Below are 13605 nucleotides of genomic sequence, written 5' to 3'. Positions count from 1 at the left end.
TAAACTACATATATATAGTATATACTGTATATATATATATATATTTATAGTGGTGGACAAAATTGTTCATACCCTTCAGTTTAAGAAGGACAAACCCACAATTATCACTGAAATCACTTGAAACTTCCAAAAGTAACAATAAATAGAAATTTATTGAAAATTAAATAATCAAAATTAGCCATCACTTTTGAATTGTTAAGATAATTATTTAAAAAAACAAACTAATGAAACAGGCCTGGACTAAAATGATGGTACCTCAATAAAAGATTGAAAACTATTTGACCAGAGTGACATGATTAACTCAGGTGTGTCCTTTAATTGACATCACAGGTGTTTTATTTATTGTTACTTTTGGAAGTTTTGAGTGATTTCAGTGAGAATTGTGGGTTTTGCCTTTCTTTAACTGAGGGGTATGAACAATTTTGTCCACCACTGTATATAAGAACTGAAACATGTTACATTGCAGTTTTGAAAAATATGTCAATTACAATTTTTTTACATTGGGTACTTTGAAATTTAAAACTGTTTCCAGCATTTTTCCGCATATACAATCTGTTTTTTTACTTAAAGCTGTTCCTGATTATACCCCAAAACGTGATCACTGAAAGACAAACATATTACAGATGAGTTTAAAGTGTTTAAGATATTTCCAGTTTTTGCTGTTTGTCTCTGACTAAACTTCTGCAGCATAGCTTGCAGTTTCTTAAATATATAAAGTATTATGTCCAGGCCCTGTAGGTGCTGGACATCCCCACACCATCACGCCTCCACCACCCTGCTCAACATTTGATCCAATTTTTTGTATTTTCATAAATGAAGCACTCTTTAGTTTTAGCTGCCTATGTTCTTAATATTGTCTTTCCCAATGATTAATCCTTTTCTGCTTTTGGTGTTATGACGTATTTTTAGATGTCTGTGTATTTAAAAAATACATTATTCTTCATTTTTTATTGTAAGAAAACACCAAAAACAGAACAAGATATTCTGTTTATATTGACAATTTGATTCATATCACTACAATTTTCTAGGTTAAAACAAAAAAATGTAACTCACGAAGCTTTAACTCAAATAAAAAAACAGCTGAACATTCAAACCTGACTGTTACCTGCAGTGTTTGACGCTCTGAAGAACCTTCACATTAAAGCTTCTGGCTCAGTTGCGTGTTTGCAGTATGTCAGAGCTGTGTAATTATCTGACAGATGAAAGAACTGGAGGCCACATCAGTCCACATCTTCTGTCGAAAGAAAAACATTTATTTTTCCATCGTCTGAAAAACTTTTCAAGAATTTCTCCTTCATGTGAACTTAACTACACTTCCGGAAATGCATCAGATCAGATCCTTTCAGCATAAACGTCTTCGACTTGTAACAATAAAAGTTAGTAGTGCTTTTTGCGTAGTTGTCTGCAATTGTAACAGATAAAATGGTTCAATTCTGTGCCATGCAGTTCCTTCTGAAATGATTAATCCCCCACGGGAATTATGTGACTACAAAGCAATCGGCCTAAAAACATATTTGCAGAGGTCCGACAGAAATAGATGCTGACGCGAAAGAGGATAAGTGAATACTTATTCACTTAACTCATCACTAATGGGCTCATGGAGGACAAACAGCTGAGCCACTGGCTGTCAATAAGCTTTCACCACTGAGCTGCACACAAATAAATTCATCAGTGGATGAACACGCAAACATGCACGCTAAAAAAAGAACAAAAAAAGAGCCCGGCAGCATCCCATCAAATGGAGTGATTTGAAGAACTGCTGTGCAAATTTAAGAAAACAAGATGCAGAATTTCTCCTTTTTTAGAGTTTAAGGATCTACAGATTGGGTGTTTTTTTTTCCTGAAAGGAGAGTCTCAATTTGTTGTAAATGTTTCAGCGAATAGCTGCCCTGGAGAATCGGTTAGAAATGAAAAGCAGCCGTTTCTTCCTCCTGATGGGGCCACGCTGAGGATGTATGATCCCAGCAGGAGGGAAAGAAGGAATCCACCAGTCTCCTTACATATTTCTTACTTTCCACTGCATCTCCCCTGCAGGTATCTCCTGATCTGAAAAGAAGCAATCAGACGGAGAGCAGTGCTCAGCCAGCAGGAGTGAGGCTGGTCTTTCTGTGGAGCTGCAGGGGAGAGATGCACCCTGATTCTCCTCGCTGGTGCGGAGCGAGAATGAAGGCTCGCCTCCGTCCCGTCAGTTCTCCACGCTGGCTCTCAGCGTGCGGGGCTTCAGCGTCTGAAGTGGACGGTTGTCCTGGCTGGCCGCCCTCCGCTGAGGAGCCGGGGAGGCCAGCTGGGAGTAGGTGAGGCACGGCGTCTGAGTCTTGACGGCTCGCGGCTGCGGCGCCCTGCCGCAGCTCAGAGAGCGTCTGTCCTCTGACTGAGGCCCGAGCTGAGCCTCGCACAGCTCCAGCAGGGACACCACCTGCCCCCGCAACGACAGTGACCTGAACCTGCGGCCGGCCAGGTAGAAGAAGGCCTCCACGAACGCCTGCAGACCCATTCCTGGAAGACAGGACATCTTCATGACTGAAGGGAAACGGAGCCACAACAAATAATCAGTTTAAGGCTCTAAAGTTCAATACAAAGAATTTACTAAATTTTTTTTATGAGATGTAGTTAGTGTCAATTATGAAACATTGGGTGATTTGGTCAGTTTTTGCTCAATATGTTAGTTTGAGATGCAAAAATATTGACCCGAGTGGTCAGGAAAAAAAGAACCGATTCTGCGATACATCGCAATATTTCATTTGGCGATACTTGTATCGATTTGAAATGGTGACAAGGCAGTAGGGCTGCCAAAATTAGACGACTAATCGACTATTAAAAGAGTCGACTACTAATTTAATAGTCGATTAGTCGTTACTTTCGATTACATGGAGTCAGAGTGTAATAAAGATGAAAGTTATAATGGTATTCTGATAGATTTTTGGACTATTTTGGCATTTATTAAGGTTTTTTTAGACTATTTGGAGTTTAGCTAATATTTCAGGTACATGCTAGCTATTTTGGCTATTTGGGATTTTTTCATATTTTTAGGCAAATTTGGCATTTAGCTAATATTTTAGCGTTTTCAGCTATTAATTTAAGCATTTTTAGTTATCAATTTCAGCATCTTCAGTGGCCAAACTAATCTTACATCATTCACACTAGCATTATCGCAGATAATACTACACATCTAGTTTTTAGTTAGTTTAAAGCTAATGATGGTTAAGATGTGTGCTTTAAATCCAGTTTACGTATGACCCGATTAGTCGACTAATCTGAAAAAAATAATCTGTGATTAGTCGTCTATTAAAATAATCGTTTATGGCAGCACTACAAGGCAACACTTAAGTTATTTTTGAGCGATTATGGCTCAGATATGATCTCTTCCCATCTTAGTGAATTGAATGAATAGTCCAAACTTTATAAAGGTTTTGCTGCAGAGAGCTGGTGCTGTCTTCACATGTTCACCCAAACCAGAAGTCTAAACAACTGGTTTTTAAGGAAAGTTTTGATCACATTAATGAGACGTGTTTTCTGAGAAATGCCTGTTTAAAATATAATACAAATGGTTTTATCGGGTTAGAGTGTAAATAAACTCCCAAATGGCAAAAAAGTTACTAAGTAAGATGTATTTTTTCTAGAAATAAGGAGAAAAGAATACCAATACTCAAGTCTTCTAACTAATTTTAACACATTGTTAGGCATTTTTCTTTTATCATTTGCACTTAATTTACTTTAAAATCCAACTGAAGTACAGTGAAACACTGTATTTAGAGTGGTAATTTTGGATATGTACATAACCCTTTTATTTATTTAAAAAGCAGTTATAAGGTAAGCCATAAGTGTCTTCTAATGGGGTAAACTTGGGGAAAAATGTTGGTTTTGAAGATTTTTAATGGAACAAAATGATACAACATAAATTATGAACATATTAGGAATATGTGAGCGTTATTAAAGGGCCTGTATCATGCAAAAAAAACTTATTTGAGCTTTCAGGTGTATTATAATGTTAATTCCTCATGAAAAACAACAATAAAAAACAAAGTTATTGTCACAAAAAGCTCCTGACAATAACTCATATTTTATTTATTTTTTAAAAAGTGTGCCAAAGGTAATATTTAATCATACATATGGATATAGATCACTCTGATAGACTTAAGAAAAGGCCCTTTAATTCATTTGTCCCATGTAACTCCAGGAGGACAGTGGCAGAGGGGCGGGAGTAATCCGTCAGTTAAGTTTTGGGGAACACGACACAGAAATCTAACTCAAAAGATTACAAAATGATCTTAAAAAGAGAGTAAAAAATCTGCGTTTTGGCTTTTATAAAAGCTAAAGATCAACCATGGTGACATCTTAATCAGCCGAGCCTGAAGTGCATTAAATATAAATGAAAATGTCTTCAATGTGGGAGTTCAGAGAGGAAGATATCACAGTGATTCTGCATCTTTGTGCCTCTTAGCGTGGAGGTCTCCTCTCGGCTCATTGGGTGAAGCTTTACAGCAGGACGGCTGCTGATGTGATTCTGATGTGGTTTTAATTTCATCATTTTTTTTTCCACATCGAGCATGTAAGAAAAAAAAAAAAAAAAGGCTGAAGTTGCTTTTCCCGTTTTTATAGAAGAGGCCGAACCCGAGCTGATTGTGATTCAACTCGCAGAAACTCCATGCAGTCTCCAACCATCCGCCCCGCCGCAAACATCCCTGTCAAGGTGCAACGTCTGAATAATTCATGGCGGGGCGTCTCTGCTGTCACGCTGCGAGCTCCACTCAATTACGGGAGCGCAGAGTCAGAGGAAATCTGACAGGGAGTGACGAGCAATTATGTGAGGGCGCGTAATACGTTTAGCGTCTGAAGGATGCCGCGTCTCCGTCCTTGTACAGAACTTTTGTTTCGCCGCCGTTACCTGCTTCTCTGGAGTCGGCCGCAGCCGCCGCCCAGCGGCGTGTGATGTCGATGTAGAGGATGTCCACAGAGGCCATGGTGAAGTTGCTGCTGCTCAGCTTGCAGGTCCTGAAACAGGAAACGGACGGGCTGAGTTGACGGGATCAGTACAAGTGGCGTCTGCTGGGGAATGTGGGAAAGCGTCTCATCCAGAGATCAGAGCGGCTTCAGATTCACGCAGCAGGGGTTCAGACGGAGTATGCAGACGGACTTTAAAAGCAGCGTCCAGACCTCCTGCTGATGCTCACCTGCACTCTTCCTGTTCTGCCTCCTTATTTCACCCCAGCTGAGGGTCAATATGCACTTCTGCAGCTCAGACAAACCGAAACAAGTCCTGAAATATTCCCTCTGGGAAAGACTGCGGCTTCTCATGAAGTTTTTGAGGCGTTTTCTGACAGAATAAGTAAATGTTCTAGAGATCTAGTTTGTTCGAAATTGGGTTTTAACATGTTCTTGGAGCATTTTTCTGATGATAAAGGATATATATTTAGAAAATCAAGCTTTATATAAACACAAATCAATGAGAATCAGGAGCATATGAAAACATTATTTGAAAAATAAATTATGTAAAAAGTAAGCTGGGCGAGCCTAAAGCTCTCTGCTCCACTCCATTCCGATGCTTCCACTTATAGACAAATACATTTCTGTACATCTTCGTTTTCCTTGTCTGAGCTGGAATTCATCTAAAAAATGTACGCCTTGGTAGCTATATTACTGACCCTTTTTGTTGCATTTGTTTCGATTGTAGGGGCATTTTTAGGGGACGAGATGTCCAAAATAGTTTTTTAAAGAGTAGCCTTAAGGAGCAGCATCCTTCTGTGGGATCTGTGTCACACTGTGACGCAGAGGAGGAACTCATTTCTTCAGCTCCTGTGAAGCACAGAAGTTTATTTTTAAATGTAAATAATGGCTTGTTTTATCATGACATTTTAAAGTTATAAAACCAATTTTGTGTTTTTCTAAACTCCAGACGGTACGTGATAACATAGATGACCGGCGACTACTGATGATGTCATCAAGGGGTGGAGTTGTCTGAATCCGAAGACACTATTTTTCCATAAGTGTAATGTAGATGTAAATGGTTGTGAAATAACATCTTTATTGCCTGAATATAGTTATAAAAAATAACCACAGGATTTAATTTTTTATTTTTTTACTTTCTAGATTTCTGTTTTTTTGCAGCTTTTAACCCTTATTTTGACAAAATATTGAAAAACAAACAAAAAACTTTCACTGTATACTTATTTTAATATTTTTTATGAAGGCTATGGACAACTTTTTGGTAAAAACTTTGTGATGGGAAAAAAGATATAAACTTTTTTTCAGTTAATTTCTTAAAAATTGCATTTATGTAAAAGAATTAAAAATATTTGATTATTTACTATTTTTAAAATGAAAAGAAAGATAGAGACATCCCATAATGTGTGTTTTTTTATTGTAAAAGTGATGGAATAACAAAAAGAAAAACTTTTTTAAGATTGAGTTTTTTTTTCTAAATTGGACAGAAAATGTCTGTTTTTTAGGTTGTGAATCTGAATAAAAGAAAGCATGAAACTTTTCCTGTCATGAACTGAAAGCTTCTGTCTCTCCTCAGATGAAGCTGCAATCACTTCATCTTTGTTTCTTGGTCGTGTTTAGTCAGAGTGCAGGTTTGTGAGCTAAAGTGCAGCAACATTTCTTTGTTTTTCAATCCTTCAGACAAGAAATGACCTTTCATCTCATAAACCGATCTGCTTTTCACAACAACAAAGACGGAAAACTTTCTTCTTAGCTGAAAGCTCAACAATTGTGTGTGAAGGTCCTGCTTAAAAACAGATGCATGTTCATATTTATTGTGATTTTTTTTGCTCAACTCAGACTAAACTCTGCGTATAAAGTGTGGGTGGCACCAAAACCAAACCAAAAATAAGTATATTTCTTCAAAGACAAACAAATAACAGAGAAAAAAGACCTCTGAGGTCATTCCAGAGTCTATAATAAGAGACAAAAATCCACAAAGTGACACATCTGATGGGAATAAGCAAAAAAAAAGAGAGGAGTGATGAATCTGCCAACAGAAGGAGGGGAGAAGAGAATTTAACAGGCAGCTGTGACAGATCAGATCCACACGACCACAGATTACTGCGACAGAGCGTCATGTGGAGTCTCACACGTTTAAAGAAGTCAGACAACTTAAAGTAAAGGATTAAAACTGTGGATTAGAAAGTTCAGTCATTAAAAGTGAAGGGATGATGGGTTCGCTAAAATGTGGTCCCTTGCTATAAAGCTGTTCACCTTTTGCCATCTTGTGGATTTTTTTTGTGGAAATTTGTATGCTTTTTTTTGTTTTCTGTGTCCTGTGTCCAATCTTTTCAATGTCATATCTCCTGTACAGAATGCGTTCAGTTCACCAAATCTCTATTACTAGCAGATCGTTGTTTTCTTTCTATGATACTAGACATGTTTTTCTATGAAAGTTAGAACTTGAGTTTAAACAAGACAGAAAAATGATCATATCTGTGTGATAAATGTGTTTTAAGTTGGGGTAAGAAAATATCCATTTAGTGAAATATTGCAATATTTTATTTGGCAATACTTGTATCGATTTGACACAATATTTAATTAATTTCTTATAAGCAAACATGTAGGTCAGCGCCTTACTTCTGTATTCCACTTAAACCCCCGACCACTAGTTGGCAGCAGAGCACACTGAGCCTCTTTGAGCAGCTCTACACCACAGCCAAACAACCAAATCTTGCTAGAACTATCTTGTGATCAATATAAAACCGATGTAAGCCTTGCAATTGTTGTTATTACTTATAAAAGGGAGAAACCTACAACTGAATTTTAGCTTGGTGAGGGAGGAGCCACAAAGTCTAAAACATGCAGAATACTTGTAGGAAAAACAACAAGCGAGAACTAAGCTGCTGGTGCTGCAACAGCAGATGTGCAGGTTAAAGGAACACCTGGGTAACCACGGAAACGCACTCAAACACCTGTCTGCTTCTCGACGGCGGCAGAAGAGATGCTGCAATGCGGTTGGTGACTGACAGCAACAGCTGCCGACTGGCTGCTGATGGATTATGGGATATATTGGAGACCTCACTTTCTATCAGATATTATAGATTAGATTGTGTTCATCAAGATGAATCAAAATATAGACACAGTGGGTTTTTATTCCTAAAAATAGTCTTTTTTCCCCATAAAAAAATAAATAAATATAAAATTTTGACCGTCTTAGTTTGAAAAATCTGCACCTGATGAAGGTTCGGAAGGCAGTGGGGCCGAGCCGCATGTTGCCCTTGACCCCGAGGAAGCGTATGAAGAGGCTGGCGATGCGCTCCACCAGCCGCAGGTGGTTGAACTGTTTGGTGTACTTGGGGTAGACCTGCTTCAGGCACAGCGACGGCTGATTCTCATCTGGACTCCTGCTGTCAGGGTCCCCGTCCATCTGGATGTCTTCTCTGCTCTTATCCTGGGAACTCCTGACGCAGAGACAGAAAAAAACAAAACAAAAATGACACTTTTAGCTTAAAAATACCATGTTCGTTTTAAGATGAACATAGATTTCAGACCTCAGACACGTTTGAAGTAGCAGGACGATCTTCACTTTCAATCTGATCAATACTTTTTCAGAACTTGGATCAGCTCAAAGTGGTTTCTTCAACTTTTAAAGCATTAATATGCACTTCAACTGTAAATTACTTTATAGTGCCTTACAAATTAATATCCAAATTGTATTTATTTAGTGTCAAAATGTTGTTTTTCAATTAAACTCATGGATGATATTGTGTTTCTTTGGATCACTGAAATCAATCTCAGACACCTGTGATCATTAGTTTGGCAGGTGAGCTCAATTAAAGGAAAAACTTCTAAATCATGATGTTCTACATTATTAAGCAGACCAGCAATTTCAAGCAATATGGGGAAAAAAAAAACATTTCTGCTGCAAAATCGTGAAATAGTTTAATGCTTTGGTCAAGGAATTGAATATTTCATGAAAACTTAACTGTGATCTTCGTACTATTAGGAGATTTGTGGCTGGTTTGGAGCACACACGGGTTCAAGCAGATAAAGGCTGAATGAGGAAAGTTTCTACCAGACAAATACGTTGGATTAAGAGAGCAGCTGCTAAAATACTATTACAAAGCAGCAAGAACATATTTAAAGCTGGTGGTGTCTCAACATCGAGGGTAAAGAGAAGCTTGCAGTTGTATGTTAATATCATAAAATATCATAAAATATCATTTGCGTGATAATTTGGAATGTTATATACTTATGCCTGTACAATTCTTAAACCTTTCAGAGTAAAGTATAAAGTATAAAACACAAAAAAGTGGATTTTGCATGACATAGGCCCTTTAAAATTGTGTATTTTGGGATAAATAAAACAATATTTAAGCCATATTTTGGAATATTTTTTGGTTTAATTATGCGAGTTGGAGCTGGGTCTCCTAAGGTTGCACATCTCTCCACAGGTTGGAGGTTTTACCACCGAAAAGGCGACAGACTGATCAAAGTGAGCTGATTTGATTGGCATGTGGGAGGCGGAGTAAATTCCGGCAGCAGAACAAAGAAAAGCACTCTGACTCTGATTGCGTTCAGCTTAATGAGCAGCCTTGTTGTGTTGATTTTACAGAGCCGTGCTGTCTGAAAGGCTGCCGGAGACGACCAGTAAACACAGCTGATTACAATCACATTTAGATTGTGGCTAAATTCTCTAAAAAGGATTTACTCCAATCTTGATTTTTCCTTTTTTTGTGTGTTTGCAAACTGATTCTCATCAAAATTAAAAATACAAAACCTAGCAGGAAATGCAGTTATAAAATATTAATTTTATATTCTAAAAACTAAACACTGCATAAACCTTTTTCATAATTTAGAATAGTAATTACCCCTCCCAAAATAGAGTCATATTTTTTTTAAACATGTGGAAGTAAACACAAGTTAAACCAATGTGTTTTCTAGTTGACAGCATGATAAAATTACAGTAAATTTCTTCAGGTCACACGAAAAATCCCCAGACCATCACACTACCACCTCCATGTTTGTTGCTGTGACTTTCATCGGCTACAATTCTTTTCGTTTTAATTCAGATCAGAGTTGTCCAAACTTTTATCAGAGGAGGTAAGATTTGGTGAGTTGGAAAGGTGTAAGAGCCGACTCATTACATTTAAATGAACTACTGGATTAACTTTTTTTTGCAAGTGCATATTTTTCATTTCTTCCCACAAAAAAATACATCTAAATTGGCGATAAACTAAATCACAGGCCCTCCACTCTGCTAGCCTGGTCAAAACTACACGAGACAAAAACAAACAAAAAATTAAAAAAACTTTTTTTCAAAACGGCAGCTTTTATGTTGGATTTATCTCCATAGCAACCATTTTACTTATTGGTTGTCTGGAGGAACATGAACATTTTCGGAAGAATCGACAAAAGTAAAGTTTTTGATTTCCTTGGCAACAGAGGTTTTATTTTGTTGACCATGCCCACATTCCTACTATACTCATATTTTATATCATTTTGTTCCGCTTCATCCAAAGATTCGTGTATTAAATGTTCACAATTTTCCAATAAAAATGTGAGAACAATAAGGGAACGCCACTTTAGCGAGCTTGTCATGCTAACACCGTTCAGAATCTAAAACTTCTAATTTGAACACTTTTTCATAAGTTGAGGAGTAATGAGGCGTTAGTTTGAAATTCACAGGAGGAGTTTAAAATACTAGCTGATACTAAAGGTAATTTTGTGTTGGAAAATACAAGATGGCAGCCTTTACCCGAGGTCAAAGGTCAACAAAACTACGGTTATGGTTGTAGACTAATGCTACAGTCACAGAAACAAATAGGGAGGCACCACCAGAATCTTCCAACATTTCAACTGTTGGTGTGGTCTTAAATGTAGACGGTGGTAGTCAGACGGCTGTCAGAATTGTCCGCTTTTTGTATACTCTTGGATTACCGGAGAATGGTGATTGGTGGCACTTGAGATGGTCGGCTCTGTCCAGAGACATTTACACATCGTCCAGTCAGAGCTGCTGCGGCACGACCTTGAAATGTGCTTGGCCGGCTACTGAGAGATCTCAACTTTTAGACAAAAACTTGTCCTGTAGCAGTAAAATTTCAACTTTTCCTTAAAACCTCGACGGCGTGAAAAATCCTGATTACAAATGCCACAGCGTGGTCACCTGCTAAATTTGGTACCAAAACATGAATTTACGTGGCCACGCGTTTTGGAATATGTGACTCTAACCTTAACCTGGTGGAGTGTGTTTTATTGAAGATGGAATAAAAAAACAAAACTTTTTGTTTCCCATATTTAAAGGAAGTGGGAAAATCGCACAATGCATGTCTTTGCCACAAAATGGCCACCAAGTGAAGGGTCCTGTGGCTATCCCATAATGATTTCAGAACTTGATTTGGATCTCCCCAACACAAGTCATTGGTGAATTTTCTATTTTATTTTTTTACTTTTTTTTTGATGGTTACACGTCCTGTGATGTCATCATTTTTTAGAGGGGCTGTTTCGTTAATTTTAAATAGGTATTAGTTGCATTTTTTTAGCTTTTTAAGAAGGGGCAAAGCAACATTTTTGCTCAAATATGCAGTAAAAACGAAAACAATCTGGTGCTTGCAGTCAGTGACATAATGATTTTTTTTTTTTAAAAAGGAGGAAATTGCTTCCTCACATCAGTCAAGAAAGCTTAAGATAAACTTTTTTGAGATGTAATTTTCTTACAGATAGTTTATTAAAGCACCAAGATTCTATATTCATTTTTGGTTAGTTTAAACCCCATGTGCATCAGAAACAGCCCCTGTGGAAACCTGCAGGAGCCTCATCAGCCAGAAGTGCAAACAAACAACAGGGAGACGCCACGGCCTCAGATGAAACGGGTTCTCCTCCATAAATAATTAAGCCGTGTGGATGGCACCGCTATGGAGGGCGCTGCTGAATGTTTAATGGAATCGATCAGGCCCCCGCATCCAGGAGGACAACACGCACAACTGTTTGGACAAGTTCTGCTAAAAGGCAACAAATCCTTAGGAGAAAGTGACGGAAGGAGTCACAGGAGTGACTCCAGACTGCAGCTGGAGGGGAGGAAAAGAAAAAGTTTGAAGACATTGAATGTGTTTATATGAAAATGTCCCGATAATTACATTTACTTTTTTGTTTTATTGCACAAAGAAAACAAGAAGAACTCAACTAGGCTATAATCTCCTACAAAGCTGTTAAAATGACTCCAGCTTTAAGTTCAGCTTTCCTGTAGATATTTTGGTACCTGTGAATATGAGGTTTCTGACATCCTATAACGCCTCATAAATCACCCAAAAAAGTGGCGTATACTCCAAAACACTCACAGTTAACTGATCGTCGACACCGTATTTTTCCTCCCACGCTCTCCGTTCTAATGCTAAACCACTGCAGAGCTTTTTTCACTACCCTCTTATTGAGTCGCTTCGCTTCATCTTAACTGAAACTCCTTCACGAGTGAGTTCAGACTAAACTCCGCTTCCAGACTGTCGGAATGCCATCTATCCCACTATGGAGCAGCTGTCGGCGAGTGGTGCCGCTCACTCACCTGCAGACCATCTGTGCAGCAACGACACGTCTGCGACCTCGGCAAACTTCAACGTTTGCTGACAGTTTACTTTACAGTCGTTTTCAAAGCAGTGAATTTTCCTATTCTTGTATCTATAAACTCTAAATATCTGATGAGGTCTAATTCAAACTAGAAAATTGGCATTACCTACAACCAGTGTTGGTCAGATTACTCTGGAAAAGTAATCTGGTTACTGATTACTGATTACTTCTTCAAAAAGTAATCTAATTACTACTCTAGTTACTTTTTTCAAAAGTAATCCGATTACTGATTACAAAGTACTTTAATACAGAAGCGTTTCACAATAAAAACTTTATTGTAAAGTGCAAAACTCGCAAAACAAACAAATTTAGCCTTTGGCTCTTTAACATAAAACAATGTCGAGTTGTTTTCCAAATAAAAATACAGCATATTGTAAATAAATAAAATCAGCTCCCTTTATAATTTTAAGGCAATCTTATAAATTTAATTGTTTGTAGTTGTTCAATTTAAATTAATTTAATTTTGTCGATAATTCGGCGAAAGCTTAAGGAGTCCACAGTAGAAAGTGGCAGCATTTCCTCCACAATGTATCCCGCAACAAGTTGATTAAATTACTATTTACGTTCAGACCGGGGTCCTTCGACCGGCAAAAGCTCAGAGCGCTGTGCTAATGTTTACGTAGTTGGGACGTAAAGTTATCTGAAATGTGCGTGAACAATGGCTCTATCAACAATTCGAAAAGTGGACTGAAAATAGTGTCTTTTAAGATGAGTGGACCGAAGCTTTCGCTTTTATTTACCAGCAGTGAGTTCTACAGGCCGGTTTGTATTATAAACATGGAGTCAGCTGGTTTTGTTAAGAGCGCTGATATCAAGCGGCGCTACGAGACGAAACAAAACTTCTGACACAAATTACCCGACAGAATAAGTGACGTGGTCACGGAAAATATACGAACTGAAAGTACAGTGCGAGCGTACAACACACAAACGCTAACAGCACAACAACGAGCTCACGAGTGCTCACTACGAGTGGAATGGATTTGGGCAAGCACTAAAGTCACTCCAAAATGATTAAAGTGTGTATGGAGGCAAAGACAGAAACAATATTAGAAGGAAAAG

The 13605-nt window shown here is 38.0% G+C and overlaps 1 protein-coding gene across 2 annotated transcripts in view; it reads right to left on the bottom strand.

Annotated features, from left to right (window-relative positions):
• Positions 1–1232: 1232 nt before the first annotated feature.
• The window catches only part of ttll11 (tubulin tyrosine ligase-like family, member 11), a 30057-nt gene continuing 17684 nt past the window's right edge, over positions 1233–13605 (bottom strand). For both annotated transcript variants that reach the window (XM_024257830.2, XM_024257831.2), the window contains exons 8-10: positions 8160–8387; positions 4886–4992; positions 1233–2496 (exon numbers count right to left, since the gene is read on the bottom strand). In XM_024257830.2, the coding sequence (XP_024113598.1) occupies positions 2186–2496; positions 4886–4992; positions 8160–8387 (646 nt within the window). In that variant the 3' untranslated portion in view covers positions 1233–2185. The remainder of the gene's footprint in view (positions 2497–4885; positions 4993–8159; positions 8388–13605) is intronic.

The sequence above is a fragment of the Oryzias melastigma genome, linkage group LG12 (assembly GCF_002922805.2).
Source record: "Oryzias melastigma strain HK-1 linkage group LG12, ASM292280v2, whole genome shotgun sequence".
Lineage (NCBI taxonomy): Eukaryota > Metazoa > Chordata > Actinopteri > Beloniformes > Adrianichthyidae > Oryzias > Oryzias melastigma.
This window is presented reverse-complemented; position numbering and strand designations above follow the sequence as displayed.